Source organism: Panthera tigris, chromosome C2 (assembly GCF_018350195.1).
Source record: "Panthera tigris isolate Pti1 chromosome C2, P.tigris_Pti1_mat1.1, whole genome shotgun sequence".
Lineage (NCBI taxonomy): Eukaryota > Metazoa > Chordata > Mammalia > Carnivora > Felidae > Panthera > Panthera tigris.
Window position 1 is genome coordinate 25235555 of NC_056668.1, and position 19847 is coordinate 25255401.

A 19847-nucleotide genomic window follows, 5' to 3' on the forward strand; every position below is an offset into this window, starting at 1 on the left:
AATAGACATTATAGCTTTTTTTTTCTTCTAAGATTTTATTTAAATTCAATTTAGTTAACATATAGTATAATATTGGTTTCAGGAGTAGAACCCAGTGATTCATCACTTACATATAACACCCAGTGCTCATCCCAATAAGTACACTCCTTAAAGCCCATCACCCATTTAGTCCATCTCCCCACCCACCTCCCCTCCAGCAACCCTCAGTTTGTTCTCTATAATTAAGAGTCTCATATGGTTTGTCTCCCTCTCTGTCTTTATCTTATTTTATTTTTCCTTCCTTTCCCCTATGTTCATCTGTTTTGTTTCTTAAATTCCACATATGAGTGAAATCATATGGTATCTGTCTTTCTCTGACTGACTTCTCGCTTGGCATAAAACACTCTGGTTCCATCCATGTCATTGCTTATGGCAAGATTTCATTCTTCTTAATGGCTGAGCAATATTCCATTGTGTGTGTGTGTGTGTGTGTGTGTGTGTACCACATCTTCTTTATCCATTCATCAGTCTACATTATATATTAATTAACATTCTATGGCAATCTATTAAGTTCAGAACTAGTACATTCTTACATTGGCATGCTTATTCATGGAAAAGAAAAACATCATTAAAATATTATAATTAAAGAATTTCTGCCTTCAACTAATTAAGTACTTTCTAGAGAAATGACTTTTAACTTTTTTTAAAGTGCATCATGAATTCTATTTGAACTCCTCCTATTTGAACTCCAAAACCCGTAGTTAGGGTTTACTGTAAAAGCAAGGTAAGGAAGTAGTAAGTCAATTAAATAAAACAGATGTTTGTTTTCCTCTGACATAATAGTGCAGATACAAAGGGTCAGGACCTGTGGCTTGACTGTGCTATTCCCAGCAAGTAGTTTCCAACACTGCTACTTTTCCCCATTTTATAGCCTTCAGGAGGAAAGAAGAAAATTCCAGCAAGGCTCCTCAGGGAGATGATCCAGGAGTTACACATATCACTTTCTGCCATAGCCCATCCTCTTGATTTTAATCACATGGCCACTAAACTGAAAGAAGAATGAAAAGGAGGAGCGGTTGCTGGTGGCCCAAGATGAAACTCAGTGAATTTCATCACTAAAAGGGGAAGGAGAGAATGAAAACAGGGAAGGGTTATGTTTATACAAAACTTCTCTTAGTTTTACACACTCTCTCCAAGGATCTAATGTAAAAATTCGAACATACCATAAATTGGTCATGTTTAATTCCTTCTGTCTAACCAACTTCACCAAATTCATGCCTGGGCCATTGACTTTATCATCCTTCACTAATAACTTAACAATAAAGCTATACTCCTAGTTGCTGTGAATTATTATCTTTTTAATATTAATAGTCCTAACTCTTAGCTGCAGAAGCAAGAAACATTCATCAAATACAGAACTGTAGGTGCAATGCTTTACTTAAGCAAAACCTCCCCAAATACCTGGCCACTTTCATCTAGGAACTGACACTCTTAATAATAAGAAAGAGGCAAATAACGTTCATATAAAGAACTTCTGCATAACCTCAGTAAAAAAAAAAAAATACCTAAAGGATTTATTTGGGTGATACAAAAAGGCAGAGTCATAAAAATGAAATGCAAGATTGTACTTGAGAACTTTGAGGCCCAAATCAGGCCAGGAAACTTCAGTTTCCTTAACTAGATAATGTCCTAATTGGATCTTATCTTTATTCTTTCAGTTAGAAAAGAAAAGAAGATGAGCTTCTGGAACTGTTGTAACAACAAGACAATGAAAACTTAGCAAGTTGATGTGGAAAACTTATTCTACGGAAAAAAGTAAAGCCGATCTAATACTTTGGTGATGATAGCAGGGCAATTAGATTAAAAAGCTACGAGAAAATTTGACAAGTAAGCTGACTCTCTTTCAAAATCAAAAAATTCTTTTGACCTCCAGGCACTAAGATGATTAAGTTAAAAAGTAACACGGTGAGAAGATAAAGCCTGCCTAAGCTACAGATGTGGCTGGCACAACAATGTAAAATCATGGGGCTGTGAATTGGTTAGGATTCTGGATATTTAAGGGGGGTGCTCTGAAAATGACCTAAACTAGCAGCTGATAAGGAAGAACATGCTGATATTTTTTCAAAGCTCCCTACTAACCAACTAAGATGCTATAAAAAGTGTGGTAACCCCTACCAGGAAAAGCCTATCTCTCCCAGCCTAGTTCATTTTTCTTTCCTGAAATACAGTCTATTTTTGAACACTACCATGAATAGAGTTCCCTCCCTTGGAACAGTTCAGTGCTATACAGTTCAGCATGTTCTGGCATAATACCTTTTATTCAAAAGTTTCATAATCCACTTTACAGACAAAAGTAGATTAGGGAGATCTGCTTGGTGAGAGTGGCTTTCATATGACAAGGTAAGAAGCTGCATGGGGAGCAGGAAGAAAGAATGAAACAGAATTTGCATTAGCAAGGGGGAAGTAAATATGGGCTCCTGTAGTCAGACAAGAGAAGGATAAAAAGAAGCTGCAATGACAATTGAAGGTCAGGGGGAGGTATGAAGGGAGGAAAAGATCTTAGGAAAATGTTTTAAAGGACATTGTCTCACATAGGTGATTTTTAGGTGAATCTCTGAAAGGAATCTGGGAAAGAAAGGCTTTTTAACGTGAAGAGACATAAATCCTTACAGGTAGGAAGGGACCATAAAAATCATCAAGTCACGAAATTTTAGAGATGAAAGTGATTTTAAGACCAGTAATTTCGTTCTGCAGGTGAGAAAACTGAAGCTCAGAGAGAGCTTTAGTGAAATGCCCACGGTTGCGGAGTGAGGGCCAGTACCTGTACACAAAGGTGGGTCCACTGTCTACACATCTAATGCTGTGTCCACAACATCATGGCACAACCACCTCTGAATGGCAAACATATTTTCTTCCCAATTGAAGGAGTGCGGTTTTGCCACTTTAAACAGAAGATTCCAGAATGTGACATCTTTAAGCTCTTTCTTTACTATCAATTTGCAAGTAGTGGAGGACTCCGATTCCTACATGACAGGACTGTTAAACGATGTGAGAGATTACTATTAATTAAACAGATTTATAATCTGTTTGTGTTCAGTTTTTATGTATCTTTCTTTGGAATAGTATTCAGTTGGGGGCACCTGGGTGACTCTGTCAGTTAAGCATCTGACTCTTGGATTCAGCTCAGGTCACCATCTCACTGTTTGTGATTTCGAGCCTCACATTGGGCTCCATGCTGACAGCTCAGAGCCTGCTTGGGATTCTCCCTCTCCCTCTCTCTCTCTCTGACCCTCCCCTGCTCGTTCACTCTCTCTCTCTCTCTCAAATCAATAAATAAAACTTTTTTTAAGAATAGCATTAAGCTGAAAATATTGTACATATATGAACTAAGTTATATTGTCTAACTCAGACCTCCCAGAGCCAAAAAGCTTTGAGATAACATCTGAATTAATGTTTTAGGTATCGTGTTAGCTGAGTAAAATTGATATCTTCTCTAAGCCAGAAATTACATTGGATGTGTGGAATCACTGTGTTGTGCATCTGAAATTCATGCAGGATTGTGTCAAATATACTTCAATATAAAAAAATTACATTAGATGGACTTTTGCATCAAGTCTGAAGTAGAGCTGAAGCTTAAAACATCCTTCTCTAGAATCTAATTAAATGAGTTATAAACTAGTTATGAGCTAGTCAAAAACAAACTAGCAGCCCCCCCAAAAAAAACAAAACAAAACAACAAACAAGTTCATAGCATAAACTTTGTCCAATAACAAGAATATTAAGAGGCTCAACATGGTTCTTTTTTATCATTGGCCTACAAACCTCTTCTTTCCATCAGTATTGCTGAAAAAAAACTCGAATGAGTTCTAATTTTTATTAATACCTTGCAGTTTGCAGGAAAGCAGGTCAGACTGGTCAGTAGACAGCATGAGAAAATATCTCAGGACTAGCAACTCCTAGTGGCCAGCTCAGTGGAGATGAGAGGAAACTACAAGGGCTTGTGATTTCTCAAGGCTACTCACCTACTTGCAGGAATATTGTGCAGCACAGAAACATCCCACACATTACACATTCGCCCATACAATAAACCCCACATTACTGCATAGGGACCTTAGTACAAAGTGTTTAACAAAATTGCAGGGAGAGAAATGGATGTGAGTCACCACAGGAAGGCTGCCAGAGCTTAGGCTCCTTCCTTACAAGCCTCTCCTAAGCCCTCAGTTTGGAAAAAAAAAAAAAAAAAAAAAAAAAAAAAAAAAAAAAAAAAAAAAAAAAAAAAAAAAGGAAAAGCATATAGTATGCATACCTCAAACTGTAGCTCATACAAACACAAGGATAATTTACCCACTCTCTGGGGGAACCATGGAAAAGAGCAGGGCTGTCTAAATGACGCATGAACCAAATAAGAAGAAATAGTATGGTGGCCATGTAAATATACCACAGAAGGAAGAAAGGGAGAAGGGAGAGGATAGTATGTAAAATATTGCCAAAAAAAATGAATCTGGAATCAAATTCAGCCAAAGGAAAAGTTTCTATTGCACTATTTATTATAGAATAAGTTAATATGAAAATAAGTCAAGACACTAAAAACTCCAACAACATAATAAAACACAGAATTAGATTAAAAGAGAAAGATTATAATTAAGAAAACCAATAGCAATCTGAATCAACAATATTACACAAAGAAACAATAAATTAGAAGCAGCAGAGGACAGAAAACACAGAGTTGAACACTGCATATAATTAAAATGTGTAAGGGAGTTATAGGTACTGTAACAATTAGGAGAAAAGTATAGGTATAAAGGAATGAGAAGAGAATTCAAGACAATTAGACCCCAACCCTAGTAAGACATCTGGTAAATTGAACCAAAAAATTTTTTCAAAACTTTAATAAAGGATGTTAATTTTCAGGTGAAGGGGAAACTGGCAAAGGTATATACACACATTCCAAGAAAACCCCATTCAGAATAATCAATGCCAACTGATTCTCCATTGAACCTCAGGTATGAAAAAATAATTCTGTAAGTATTCATGCAAATGTAAAATATGTCACATACAAAAGTAAGTTACAGGGTTAGCTCTAGACATTTCCACAACTATGTTCTGTGTTAGAAAAACAATATAAGAAAAATATCTTCAGAAATCCAAGACAAAAATAAGCTTGTCATTTGCCCAAGCATATTATCCCTAGAAAAGTATCAGTCAAGTATAAAAGAAAAGAGAAAGGTTTGTCATATACAAAGGAACTCAGGTAATATAGAACCCATCAGCCTGCCCTTCTAAAAAAAAAATACAAAAACAAAAACCAGCAAACAAACAGCTGGTTGGTGATGACATACATGTGAACAAAAGATGAATGGAACAGTCATAAAAGAGGACTAGTTCAATAGCCAGGGCTAGAGAAAGCAGAAAAACAGCTACAAGCTTCTGAGAGAAAAACAAGATGCCACCACATTTTTATACTCAGACACATTTCTTCTTCAAGTTGTCAAAACAGTAGAAAACATTATTTAGCAAACAAATCTCTGGGATTATAGTACCTAAGGATCCTCACTGAAAAGATATTTAGTAATATTTAAAGGCCTACTCCTCCTATCCTTTTTTTTAACCCAAGACGTTTATTAAATAGTCCCCCAACTTTATACAAAGGAAGATCGCTGTCCTCTTGCAATACCTAGAATATGAAGAAGCTTATCAACTAGATATTAGGATAATGTATTAAAATTGTATGGGAATCAAAGAAAAGAAATACAGCAGTCTTGGAGAGAAGCAAATGTGAATTTCTTAAGGTTCTGTCACCTTTGAACCATGAATCACAGGACTAAGCTAAGTGTTAATTGATTTATAACACTGGGCATGTGGGCACGTTTTCAGAGACAAAAATTATCTGCAAAAACTCCAAAAGTATTCTTGTTGAACAATATATATGTTTTTGTTTTATATTTTTTTTTGTTTAACCTAATTCAAGAAATTTGTTTGATAACAACCCAGTCACAGGAAATTATTTAAAGGTGAAAGCTGCCAGGAGTTTCTTACATTGTGTTGAATAGGGAAAGAAAATTTCTATAGTGCTCATGGCCTTAGTCTTTAGAGATCTTTTGCAATTACTACTGCTCTCTAGGACAGCCAGGGTATAAAATCATGTATTTGTTGAGCAAATGCATAGATTATGGTGTGCACCATGAAACTTAACCTTCTGGTCTTTTTGCTTCTATAAGAGTAAGAAGAGTTTAATTTTCTTAGCTGTCCTATTTTTATCCTTTCATTCATTCCAGACAAAGATAATTATAACCCTCTCATAGAAGTCCCCAAATGTTCAGCATTGGCCCTACCTACGCCATCTCTCATGATCTTCAAGTCTCTTCCTCCTTCATTATTCACCAAACCAGAAACTGTCATTCCCATCACTGAGATGGCCACAATTTTTATATCCTCACTGAAAGCATCATTAAGAATATTAGTAATGCTGGGGCCCTTAGGTGGCTCAGTCAGTTGGGTGTCCAACTCTTGACTGCAGCTCAGGTCATGATCTCACAGTTTGTAAGATCAAGCCCTGTGTGGGGTTCTTTGTGCTGACAGCATGGAGTCTGCTTGGGATGCTCTCTCTCCTTCTCTCTTCCCTCCCCCACACATGCTGTTCTCTTTCTCTCTCAAATAAATGAACTTTAAAAAAAAGAGTGTTAGTAATGCTTGCCTATCCAAAGCTATATATTCTCTTACTCACCATCCCAAATATATTATACCTATACTTATCTAGATCATTACTTAGCCTTTATGGTTAAATATTTTAAGTGTACATTTAAAATAAATGTTTGCTCTCCCATTGATATTCAAAGACTTAAGTTAACGGGAGCTTTTTTGTAACTTCTGTATTTCTCAAAGTAGGAAGTTCTACACATAAAGTTTCAAAAATTTAAAGAGCATTTACTAAAAATGAAAATATCACAGGAACTTCAATCACACACACACACACACACACACACACACAGTGGTAAAATACAGAATAGTATTAACTCATATTTCTTAATCATCTAGCTCTGCCATTAATGGTTCATTAATTTGTTTTAAAAATTTTAAGAGAATGAGCACAATACAAATACAATTGAAGCCCTCATGGTTGGTATTCCATTCCTACACTATCCTCCTCTCTTTCCTGCTTAGAAGTTATTACCCTTTAGTTGGAATAAGTCAGAGAATTTTCCTCACTGTCTCACACAGTCCCCAGCAAGATTGTGTTCCTGAGTCAATGGTAGTAAATGGCTTGATTATAGACCCTTTATTGGCTTTATTTTCTCCCATTTTATTTTCCAGCTCCTCTCATAGAGTTTCCTTTGGTAATCCCCCAAATAAATTTGAGAAATTTATACAAAAATCTTTGCCTCAATTCTGTATTGTTTGTAGCCAAACTAAAACATTCACAGTAAAAAAAAAAGAAAAGAAAAAAAGAAAGAGAAAATAAAAGAGAAGAAAAAAGAAAAAAAGAAAAGAAAAGATCTAGTATGTGTCTTGATTTTTATTTTGTTTTTGATATCTTTTGCTTCAAAAAAAGCCTCGCGGTTGTTTTTGGCTGTGTATCAGTATTTTATTTTATTTTTTTTACTTTATTTTTTATTTTTTAAAATTTACATCCAAATTAGTTAGTATATAGTGAAGCAATGATTTCAGTAGATTCCTTAATGCCCCTTACCCATTTAGCCCATCCCCCCTCCCACAACCCCTCCAGCAACCCTCAGTTTGTTCTCCATATTTGAGTCTCTTTTGTTTTGTCCCCCTCCCTGTTTTTATATTATTTTTGTTTGTTTGTTTTTAACTCGTTCAGTGCCCTATTATCAGAAAGACATATTTCAATATTTCGTTCAAATTTTTTTCTACACTTTTTGTGTATATGTAACCTACCTGGAATTTATTTTTCTTTATGGTGTGAGATAAAGGTCTATTTTATTTTTCCTGTGAGGAATAAACAACCAACCCAGCATCATTTATTGAATAGAATAGACATCCTTTCCTCACCTATTATTAGTAACTATCTTTTTGATCCATGAAGTTTCCATATGTGAATGGAATGTTTGGGGGCTCTTTATTCTACCCCACCAAGATGTTTTCTACTCCTGGACCAATATCATACACTATTATTATAACTCTGTAATGAGTTTTATTATCTTATACAGTAAATTCCATTTTTATTTTAGTAATTGTTTAAATTTTAAGACATATGATTTCTTCTTCTTCACATTAACCTGTTTGTTCTACTTTAGTCTTTCCTTCATAAATCATTGTCTCTTTTAAAGAAAGCTATTCTCCCACTCATTTATGTGAATGTATTAAGTAAATTACTTAAAGCATATGATTTCAGGAGAATTTGTAATATAAATGCCGATTTCATTTCTGAAACCAAGTATATAATTTTTGGTATTCAATCTTATATTTAATCTATTTTACCCTGTACTTGGAGCAGAGCATGTGAACGTATTGTGCTCTTGTCTCTTCTCTTATATAACAAAGTCCAAAGAACTATAACAAAGTTCTACCTGATTTCTCAAAAGCAATCGCATCTGCATCAGCTGTAATGTAGAAAACAGCAATTTCACTTCCAAATTCTTGGTTCCCCAGATTCATGGGTCCCTCTTCAAACTCCAATTTTATTGAGGGGTCTGGTCTATTATTAGAATCATCTCCTGGGGTAAAAGTAAAATGAACCTCTCCCAACTCTATCAGTAGTATCTCTCACTTCATGCATATTTGAAAGAGTTTAACAATTTAGTTAGTATTAATTTAGATAAATTAAAACCAAAAATGTATCCCATGACATGTATTTATTTATATCTTACTTTTTATCAGCAAGAATTTCAGAGTGCAACATAAAATTCTCTTCTTTCAAAGGTACAGAAGAAGAAAGAAAAGTGGTTGATGCTTATTGCAGCCAATTATAATATGCCACAATTTCAGTGCTCAAGCACTGAGCCTGACGTAGGACATCCTTATCTCTGGCCAGCTTCACCTGACAGGATGGGAGGCAAACTGGTTTACTTACAAATAGATTTAGGTTTTGTTTATTAATTTTTAATTCTAGACTCATTATTTATTCAAAATGTGGAAGTGTCAGTGATAAACTGTTCTTTAATTATCAGAAAACCATCTTGATCTTCATATAAAGCAAAGGGCTATGGTTGACTTGTTCTCTAACCTGTTCTGTTGTTATAATTAGTGTGTTTAAAAAGATAAAGTTCAGGACAAGTGAGCAATGTCTTCCCCACCCAGAATACTTCCTTAAAATAGAAACAAATGTTTTGTGTTTTTTTTCTGTCTCAGCAGCTACTCCCATTCATTGGTAACTACACAAGGCCATAAAGAATAGCCATGTGATGCCTTGTTAAAACAGACTTTGTTTTAAGTTAAATCAGTACTATCTTACATTGCATAACTTCACATGGGTAATATAACAAAGATTACAAAATGTGTTATTATTTCAGTAAGAAACATGTATGTGTGTGTGTGTATACACACACACACACACACACACACACAGGGTGGGGAGGGAGGGAGAGACAGAGATGTACAGAGATGTACCAATATATGTGTTGGGCTTAGCATACACCTATACATAAAAGTTATTTTTAGAATGCCTACACCTACATAAAACAGTAGAAATGCCTTAATGAGGACGTGAGCCAGAGAGTACAAAGTTGATCTGTTAGAAAGTCGCCACAAATAATCAACTGCATGTGCCTAATTACTAATTGGCCTGCCATGAATTTCCTATTTTTCCTAATAGTTCCGGAAATGATAAGGGGTCTTTTTTGTTTACAACATGCATTTAATTTCATTCACCTCAACAAATGGCCTGTTCAGGTGATTAACGTTTATAACTCTGGCCGTATCTTTACTCATTAATATCTTCTTAAAGATTAACCACCCTTTTTAAGCTACTCAATGTATAGAGGCATAATGTTGCTAAAGGGTCATGCATAACTCATTTACACCAGCCAGTAAGAGTAAGATAGACCTATGTTGTTGCTTTACAAATCTTTGACAACTTGAGAGGTTTTGCTCTTCAGTTGGTGCAGGGGTCTATGTTCTTTCACAGTTCTTAGACTGGCATACTTTCAAAACCCAAAAATGGTGTCAAAAAGAGGTATACCTTCAAGGCACCATTCTCTCAGCACCTATGAGGTCCTGTTTGCAGCTCTCTTTGCCTTACTGGTGGCACTCTGTGCTGGATTATTTGCAGTGTCCTGGCTGGCAATCGAGGGATCAGAAAGAGGTAAGCCCTGTGGCTTTGGCTTAGGAAGAGACTCTCTGATGAATGTGCCCAGGTTAATCTCAGTTATCCCACCAGGATGTCTTATCCATTTCTGTGCTCTCATGACAAGACACCTATGTCGCATTCAGATGCTTTCGGTATCAAGTTTGGAATTTAATTCAGAATTCAAGCATGAAACTAAGCTTTTTAAAATAAAAGATGTTAAGTAAGTTTTTTTTTTAGTTTTAACATGTAACAAAGTAAGTTTCATAGCCCAGATTTCTTCTGATGGAATTTAAATCATAAATATATTAAAATGTTGTTGACTATTCAAGTCAGTAAGTAGGCAAGGTTAAAGGAAATATATTATTTATTTCTAGGGAATAACAGTTTCATTTTCTTATTAGTCCAACAATAAGAATACAAGGGAACTTAGATATAATTGTAGACTTTGCACTACAAGAATACAAGGGAACTTAGATATAATTGTAGACTTAGGTCTCAAACTGCCTGAATAGCAATTTTTAATAAACAGAAATAAAGAAAGGTAACTATTATTTACACCTAAATTATCTATATCATCAACTTTTCAAAGATCTTCAAATATATTCTCTTGCTACAACAAATCTATGATTTAGTTGTTATTGTTACCCTTATTTTAGAGGTGAGGTATCGGAGACAAAGTTAAGTAATTTGTTTAAATTTGTATCAATACTTTATAGTTTTAAAAAATAAGTCCAATATAATTCCATTTAAATACTGTATACAAGGGATGTATTTAAAAGAAAAAGAAGATTTGGGATATTTTATACAGAGGTTCACTTAGACTTTTAGAAAAGCATCTGCTTTGGTCTTAATTAAACGCTAAAAGTAACTGGAACAATGTGTAATCATTTAAGAGTCCATTGGAATCTTAATGCTCAATGAAGTTAGAAAAGTTATTTTACAAGCAAAACAAAAATAAATATTTATAAATGTTAATGCGATTTAATAGAATAAGTGAATATAAAAAAGGAGTTGAGTTACATTTAAATAGAATATTAGAGGACAAAGCCATGCTACTTTTAATGCATTGCTTTACTTTTTATTAAAAATCATTTTAGACTTACAAGAAGATTGCAAAAATTGTAGGTTCTTATATAACCTTGGCCTACCTTCACCTAATGTCAGTATCTTGTATATCCGTAGTACAATTGCTACAACCAAGAAATTAACATTGGTACAATATTATTGACTGAACCACACATTTTTATTCAGATTTTGCCAGTTTTCCCACTAATGTCCTTTACCTGCTCAGGATTCAAACCAGATTTCTACACAGGAACTGTTAACTTCTTCCCTCAGTCTCCTCCAGTGCAGGACAGTTCCTCAGTCTTTCTTTGTATTTCAAATTTTAATATGCAAATCTAAATGTAATTTTGAGTTTTTAAAAACAAATGAAATAGCATGAATGATAATATATTCCACCAATTATGCAATGATAACTGTTTAGACTGAACTTTATGCAACTTTATTGCTTAAATAGTTTCTAATGTTCTTTCTGGTCTGGGAAATTTGGTGTCGATGTATGACAGATCCCGGGTTCTAAAGTATGTCACTCAGTATCCAAATTCCAGATCTGTCATCTGTGCCATTATCACCTTGGGAAGTGTTCACAATGATTCTTAGCCCCAATTTCCCCATCTGGGAAAAGGAGAACTAACATCTTCTTATACCATAATGTAAGAATTATATATCATTATTACCATATTTACTAATGATTTCATCATTGTGTTTCAGTTGAAGTGTCTCATTTTAATTTAAACATATGTCAAAAAAGATATTCTGGTAAAGGGATTATGCAAAACTTGATGGCGCATTTTATTACCCATGTTTATATTCAATTTATTACCTTTCCACTTACATTTTTTATTATATGGGATAATATATTTCCTGCAGCATTCTCAACAACTTTTCCAATAAAAACAGTCACCATTTAATGGCAAAAGGTCATACATGCCAACTTTATAATTACTAGAATAAAAAAAGTAGTTTCACATCTATCTTTCAAAGTAACACATACACTGAAATCTTCACAGCAATCCGCATGTAGAAAACCAACAGTGTCCCTGGATGCTGGGTGTTCAAGAAGTATCTGAAAGCAACTACAAACTTCTAAAACTTTTAATGGTCCATTTCTCACCATGAGTCCCTGGATCAGTTCTCCAAATTGGTGAAAGTTTGTCCCTTATCTTCCAACAGGAATCTCAGTAGTAAAAAAATAAAATAAAATAAAATAAAATAACACTTGGAGCTTAGACTGTGGGTTAGATTTCAAAGAAAAGGAAAAAAATGGTAGGATAAAGAAGTTTATTTTTAATCTTGTAAAACAACCATATAGCTTTAAAAAAAAAAAAAAGCACCTAATTATGGAACATGAAGTCTGCAAAGAAAAAGCAAGAACCACCACTCCAACACAGGAAGCAAGAACCTTAGGTCTAAGTATCAACCGGAATGTGCGTATTCTCTTTTATTCATGACTCATATTGTTAGTGTTTTATTTCTTATTAATTCATTTAGATGCAGTGTTTGGAAAAAGTCACAAAGCCAGAGGGACATTGAAAATAACAGCTGGAGCCATGTATAATCCTAATTTGCAAGACAAACTCTCAGTGGATTTCAAAATTCTTGCTTTTGACCTTCAGCAAATGGTAGGAGACTGTCTTTTTTTTTTTCAGCTGATTTAAAATTTCAAAACATAGTTTCACTAACTACTTGCCAAAAGATACATAGATCCCATTTTCTTACTTTGAGAAAATTAGTAAATAAATGTAATAAATGTATTTATTATACATGTAGTAAATAAATGTGCCCAGAATGCTTAAATATATGAGTCCTATCACCACAGAGAAGAAAACTGCCTATGATCCAATTCTAAACAGAAAAAAAAAGATCAATTTGTTTAAAATGTTTTATAAAAGTTTAAATCTTAAATACACTGTTTTTTAAACTTTTTTTTAGATAGATGATGTCTTTCAATCAAGTAATCTGAAAAATGAATATAAAAACTCAAGAATTTTAAGATTTGAGTAAGTACAGCTCAAAAATTTTCTACTGTTAGAAAGAAGGCCCAGAATCACAAAATAGTGATTTTATTTTATTTTTTACTAATATTTGGTAAGTGTAAAACAGGGTGACCCACTGTCAAGAGAAAAAGGAATATTTAAAATTTTCAACATTTTTCTAAGGATTTTATGAGGAAAGTGGCATAGCATAAACTTTCATATTAGTAGCAAATAATAACGCTGGATAATTTATCTTAAGTCAACATGTTTCTCTCTCCTGAGTAAAATCTTTCAAAAACACATGGATAGGGCTGAGGTTGAATGTATGCAAATGCACACAGAGTGTTTCATTTGCTCTGAATGTGTAAAAGGTGCTTATTCATCACACTCCATTTACACTGAAAGTCACAGAGAAAAGACACTTATTCACTGCTGCACTCAGAAAGCAAAGTCACTACCTATAAAATGTGAATATTCATTAATTTTACTTTTATTAATTTATCATTTACTACACATATATCATTTATTGTGTACTGACTAATGTTACTAAACATTACATGGCAAGTTGTATATACAGTTAGTAGAATAGGAATTCAGGAGAGAGAAAGACTTTAAATGATGTAGTCTGCCTTTGCTTGCCTGCTTTACGTTGGAATGCCCACAGCTTCAGTGGGAAATTTATTGTCATCCAACAAAAGAAAGTGATTCACACTGCTTAAAATGGATTCCATTATACAAGGATATCTGATAAAAATTAGGAATCCATTCTCAACGTTGCTGTGAACATCATTGTTACTGAGGTGTTTTACTTGTTTCTTTATAATTTGTTTCTAGAAAATTATTTCTTATTCTCAACTACACCTTTATTTCTTTGACTCTCACCCACTGATCCTGATGGTAGTTCTTAAAGTTTTACAGAATAAATATATCTCTATCTTTAGATTTCAGTCTTTCAAATACCTGAAGACTGTTTCTAGTGTTACCATTTTAAATGCAGGTAGGTACTTTCTGGGATTTTGTCTAAGAAAAGCACTCTGACCTTCTATTTTTCTTTCCCCTCTCCGTGTAGGCTTCTGCACTAGCCCTACCATATCACCTGTACACTCGCAAAAATATCCTGCTTTCTCTCTTTTGTATACTTTTTCACTGCCTAGACCTGCATTTCTTCCTTACTATATATTGCATCCATCATTACAATCCATCCTTACAAGCCATTAAGAACCAGTCCATGCATCTCCCACAGGGATGGTCACATGATACTCTTGCCCCAGTTAGGTATGTCTCAGACCTGCTCACTTAGCATCCTGTACCTACAAATAAAGTAACAACTGTCATACTATAATATAATCGTTAATGTGTCTCCTTTGTTAGACTATGAGCTCCCTCAGGGCAAAGAATATCTTTGATACCTGTATTTCCAGAACCTAGTTAATGTCTGCCTCAGAGGATGCACTTTATAAAGTCCTAGAAAGTAAATAAACCATTTCCTTGGCACCTGATGTTGATATACTGAGTACTATGTTAGGTGCCACATGTTTTATTTAGCTCTTGTCCTACAGATATAAAGATAACTATACTCTGACCAGGGCGTTAACTTTTTATTATCATAGAATTTTAATTAAAAAAAAATCTAAACTAGTTCTCTGGGAGCACAGAAGTGTTACAAATTCAAGAGCCCCTTGGGTTGGAAAGGAGAGTCATGGAAGGTTTCGTCTGATAAGCATGAGACAAGACTACTTCAGGAGAGGAGAAAAGGGAAGCTATTTCTGTTACAGAAAGGATTGTTGCATATTAATGACATTTTCTGTCTGTCAGTGAGTGTCCAACAAGATGTTGAGACAACAGGAAGGTGTTGAATATAAGCCTAGGAGTCTGACGTTTAACCTTTTTCAAGTGGAAGCCATAAGGGACTCTAGGTCATTGGAGAAATTCAGCGAGTCTAACTGTAAAGTGAGTCTCATCTACTACCTCACATCAAGAACAACTGAGTCAGAGAGCCTTGTGACAAAGATACTTGGTAAAAGAATCTTTAAGTCCTAGTGACCAAATAGAGGAAGGAAGGTCAGGTCAAAGGCAGAGATCTCATTTAGAAAAACAATGACAAGGTATGGGGGTGCCTGGGTGGCTCAGTTGGTTAAGCAGCCAACTTCAGCTCAGGTCATGATCTCACAGTTCGTGGGTTTAAGCCTCATGTGGGGCTCTGCTGACAGCTCAGAGCCTGGAGCCTGCTTTGGATTCTGCCTCCCTTTCCCTCTGCTCCTCCCCTTCACTCCTGCTCTCTCACTCTCAAAAGTAAATAAACATTTAAAAAAAGAAGAAGAAAAGAAAAACAATGACAAGGTCAAATGAGGATTATTTAATGGGCAGAAGAAAACTCGGGGACTTGCCATTTCTTGTTGGAACAAAACTAATCCTATCAGTGGAAGTCATAATGAAAACAACAACAATAGAAAAAAAGTTTAAAAATCTCTTTTGCTCTTTCTTTCATTTCTTACTTCTTTCTCATCTATTTATTTATCTGTACTTATTCTTGATCGAATTGTATATTCATGACATCTTAGTCCCAATGGCCAACAACCCTACACCCATCTACTGTCTTCATTCCTACCTACAATACAGAGGCTTCTACCCTTGTTTTCCAGGACTTATCATCAGCAAGAGCCTCTTTTATGGGCTCAATATCAGAACTGGAAGGAGACATGTGGACTCTTAGGAAAGGTTTTTGTTTGTATGTTTGTTTGGTTTAGGTTTTTGTTGTTGTTTTTTGTCTTTCTCAAAAGAGTATTTTTATAATATTTATTCAATATTCTGTGATAATAAAAACATGCATGCAAGATTTTTTTTTTGTCACTTCAAGCAATCTATTTTGGAGTATGTAGATTCAATTTCTCTTTTCCAGTTTTGTAGAGGATTGAGTGTGGATCTGTGCATTAAAGCCTTAATTCAGAGTTTTTTCAAGTATTTTAGCATTCCTTAAGGAGAGTTACCCCAGGTACTTGCCTCTCATATCAGGCTCTGCTCAGTGAAATCCATACAAAGCACAGAGTCCATTGCAGAGTTTATTAGGATAGTTTTGCTAATGGAAGTCTTCATATCCACATGTTTACAACATGCTGGATAACTTTATTTTTACTAGATGAGGAAAAATTGCTGAATATAGACTTTTATATATATAGGCCTAATGGATGATCAAAACCCCATTTATCAAACCCAGCATTTTCTTTGATATTTAATAAGTAATCTTTTATTTATCTAGAAGGTAAAGCCACTATACTGGAAACCATAAATTATTGAGCTGAGGAATTAATTCTTTCTCTTTCTTCATAGCTACCTAGAAGACCAATGTAGTACCTAAATCTTGCTATGTATTTTATAATGATTCACAAATAATACACTGTATCAATGTAGAGATACTTTCGCCCAGTTGTACCGGAACTACGTTTAAATCAGAAGAAAAGATTTGAAAGATGCAATGCAAAAGAATTTCATGAAAATGTCTGTAAGATAAATTATAGGTCAGTTCTTTGCAAGACTGAGAAGAGAAAGAAATTCAGAAGCAGGAAAGAAAGCAACTAGCAAACATTTAGATTTACTTTAAATAATCATTTATAAAATGACATACTCAGAATAAAGCGGCAGACTCCTAATTACCTTTATAAATTATTTTAATTTTAAATTCCAGTTGATAAAACGGGCAACAGAAATAACTGAATTCTCAACTAACCATATCCCCACCAACAGTGTGGATTAAAAAATCCCTTAAAATACCTATTTTCCTTTTTCTTACTGATTTCAATTAAACTCACATTATATTCACATGTATATGGTCACATTATAGCACTCAGAAAACTAAACTTAGTCATCAAGGTATCCTTCTTTCCTTTTAAAAATATCCCTCAATATCGGGGGACCTGCGGGGTCCAGTCAGTTAAGCATCCGACTTGATTTCAGCTCAGCTCATGACCTCATGGTTGGTGAGTTCAAGTCTCCCATCAGTCTCTCTGCTGTCAGCACAGAGCCTGCTTGGGATTCTCTCTTTCTCTGCCCCTCCCTCGCTTGCACATGCTCTTTCTCAAAATAAACATTTAAAAAATTGTGTTACTTAATATCAACTCCTGCTCCTCTATTCAAGTGTGTGTGTGTGTATGTGTGTGTGTGTGGCCACTCTGCAGGTTTGCTCTCCTCTGGGAACACTTAATGTTATTCTGCTTTGTGGAAAGTGCTTTGATTCAGAGAGCATTTAGCAGTTGATTCTTTTAATAAAGTGCTGTTTACCCTTTGTGGCGATATGCAGCTTATTTTGCCCTTTGAGCACAGACAAGTCACAAAGTTAGGAAAGGAAAGGCTTTTGTTTACTCAGCAACCCTAGAGGTTATCAATATCATTAAGAAAATAAGAGATAAGAAACATTTTGATTTATTGCACACAGGCTTTCCGTACAGTGATAGGATTTATCTGCTTTACAAAAAAACTCAGATATTCCACTGGAATAAGTACTTTGAAATGAAAACAGCCATCGCTATGTTGTTGGTGTTGTTGTTATTTCCCTAAAGGAAGAATTCTCATTTACTTTAATAAATAAAATCAATCTCACAGCAGTGATAGAGATTGGTATCATACCAATCAAATAACAGCTTTAGCTTTCTCATTAGGTAAAACACAAATGTTTATTATGTTTTTTCCTGATTTCTATATATATGTCTTGTATCTCAAGATTTACACTGAGGAAGAGAAATTTTAAAAAATACAACCGTATGTGATATATGCTAATTAACTGGAATTAAAATAAAAAGCTTAAAAACACAAAAAGATGTTTGTAAAAATAAACAAATAAAGTAGATATAGAATGTGTAACTCTTGCTCTTCTAAAGTACAAATAACTAAATAAAATGTATAATTTGCAGCTAAGAAGATACACCTTTATGTATTTTTATGCCGGGTTATGAACTAATATAGTCATTTTCCATGCAATGAAGGAAAATGCCAGACTTGTATTTTCTTTAACAAAAATGCCTTACTTCTTCACTCTCTAACTCAAATAAAATAAACACAAGTATTCAGCCAAATTTAACATGTGGGGATTACATAAACAACTCAGATGTAGGGGTGCCTGAGTGCCTCAGTCAGTTAGTTAGGCAACCAACTCTTGGTTTTGGCTCAGGTCGCGATATAGGTCACGGGTTCAAGCCCCACCCATTGGTTTCTGTGCTGCCAGTCCAGAGGCTGCCAAGTATTCTTTGTCTCCCTGGTTCCCTGCCCCTCCTCCAACTCATGCATGCTCACTCTTTCATTCTCTCTCTCTCTCTCTCTCTCTCAAAATAAATGAACATTTTTTTTAAAGAAACGGCTCAGATTTAATCAGAATTGAATTAAAGAATTAAACTATCTACTGTGCAATCAAGGATAAGTTTAAAATTTTGATATGAAGACCGAGAAATGTATTTTAATCCTGTCCATATTTAACACTGTCCATTTAACTATATGGGGGCAAAGGGCGGTTAAGGAGGCATAATTAGAAGAAGGAGGAGGAAGAAGTGCAGGAGGAGGAGGAGAGTAGAGGGATGGGGTGGGAAGGAAGTAGGACAGGGAGGAGAGTGTCAGAGAGAAGAGGAAGAAGGAGAGCAGCAGAAGGTGAGAGAGACTTCTCATTTATAAAATTTGGTCACTATGATTAAATTAAGTTAAACAATCTGCCTTTTAAAAATTATTTATTTAATAGAGATGAAGTGTGAAGGAAGAGAAAAATAGAAGATTCTATCTCCTGAAATTATGCAGGGAAAAATGATCTATCTGTTCCTCCCCAAACCCAACTAGCTACCTTTCCCATTTATTTGAGATAAAAATCTAGTAAAAATGCAAAATGAAAACCTGGACCTGCATCTAAGCAAATGTACTGTATTGTCTTTCCTCTCAACAAATAGTTCCTATGGTGTTGATAGTGATGGTGTTGACAGTATGGGAATGGGAACTATACAAAACCACACCTGTAAACAGAGACTCTGGACTTCATTCCTATCTCTGAGAGTAATAGGCTGTGTAACTCTGGGCAAAGTTACCTACATTAGTCCAGGCCTCAATCTCCTTGTTGCTAAAATAACAATGTTGGCCAACATTAGGTGCAAAAACAGAGTAATCTCTCTTTTCTGGAGCTTCTGTTTAAATAAACATGGAATAAAGCCTGGAAGTTGTATGCCAGTTAGGATTTTTTTTTAAATTTATTTATTTAAATTAAACTTTGTTAACATACAGTGTAGTATTGGTTTCAGGAGTAGAACCCAGTAATTCATCACTTACATATAACACCCAGTGCTCATCCCAACAAGTGCCCTTCTTAACGCCCATCACCCATTTAGCCCATCCCCCCACCCAAGACCCTCCATTTCTTTTCTGTATTTAAGTCTTTTATGGTTTGCCTCCCTCTCTGTTTTTATCTTATTTTTCCTTCCCTTCCCCTATGTTAATCTGATTTGTTTCTTAAATTCCACATGTGAGTGAAATCATATGATACTTATCTTGCTCTGACTGACTTATTTCACTTAGCATAATACACTCTAGTTTCATCCACGTTGTTGCAAATGACAAGA

The 19847-nt window shown here is 34.8% G+C and overlaps 1 protein-coding gene across 1 annotated transcript in view; it reads left to right on the top strand.

The window, feature by feature from the left end:
* Positions 1–10095: 10095 nt before the first annotated feature.
* Positions 10096–19847, top strand: part of TMPRSS15 (transmembrane serine protease 15) — a 125976-nt gene continuing 116224 nt past the window's right edge. Inside the window, exons 1-3 of the mRNA XM_042956532.1 lie at positions 10096–10240; positions 12779–12909; positions 13220–13287. Coding sequence (XP_042812466.1) covers positions 10096–10240; positions 12779–12909; positions 13220–13287 — 344 coding nt within the window. The remainder of the gene's footprint in view (positions 10241–12778; positions 12910–13219; positions 13288–19847) is intronic.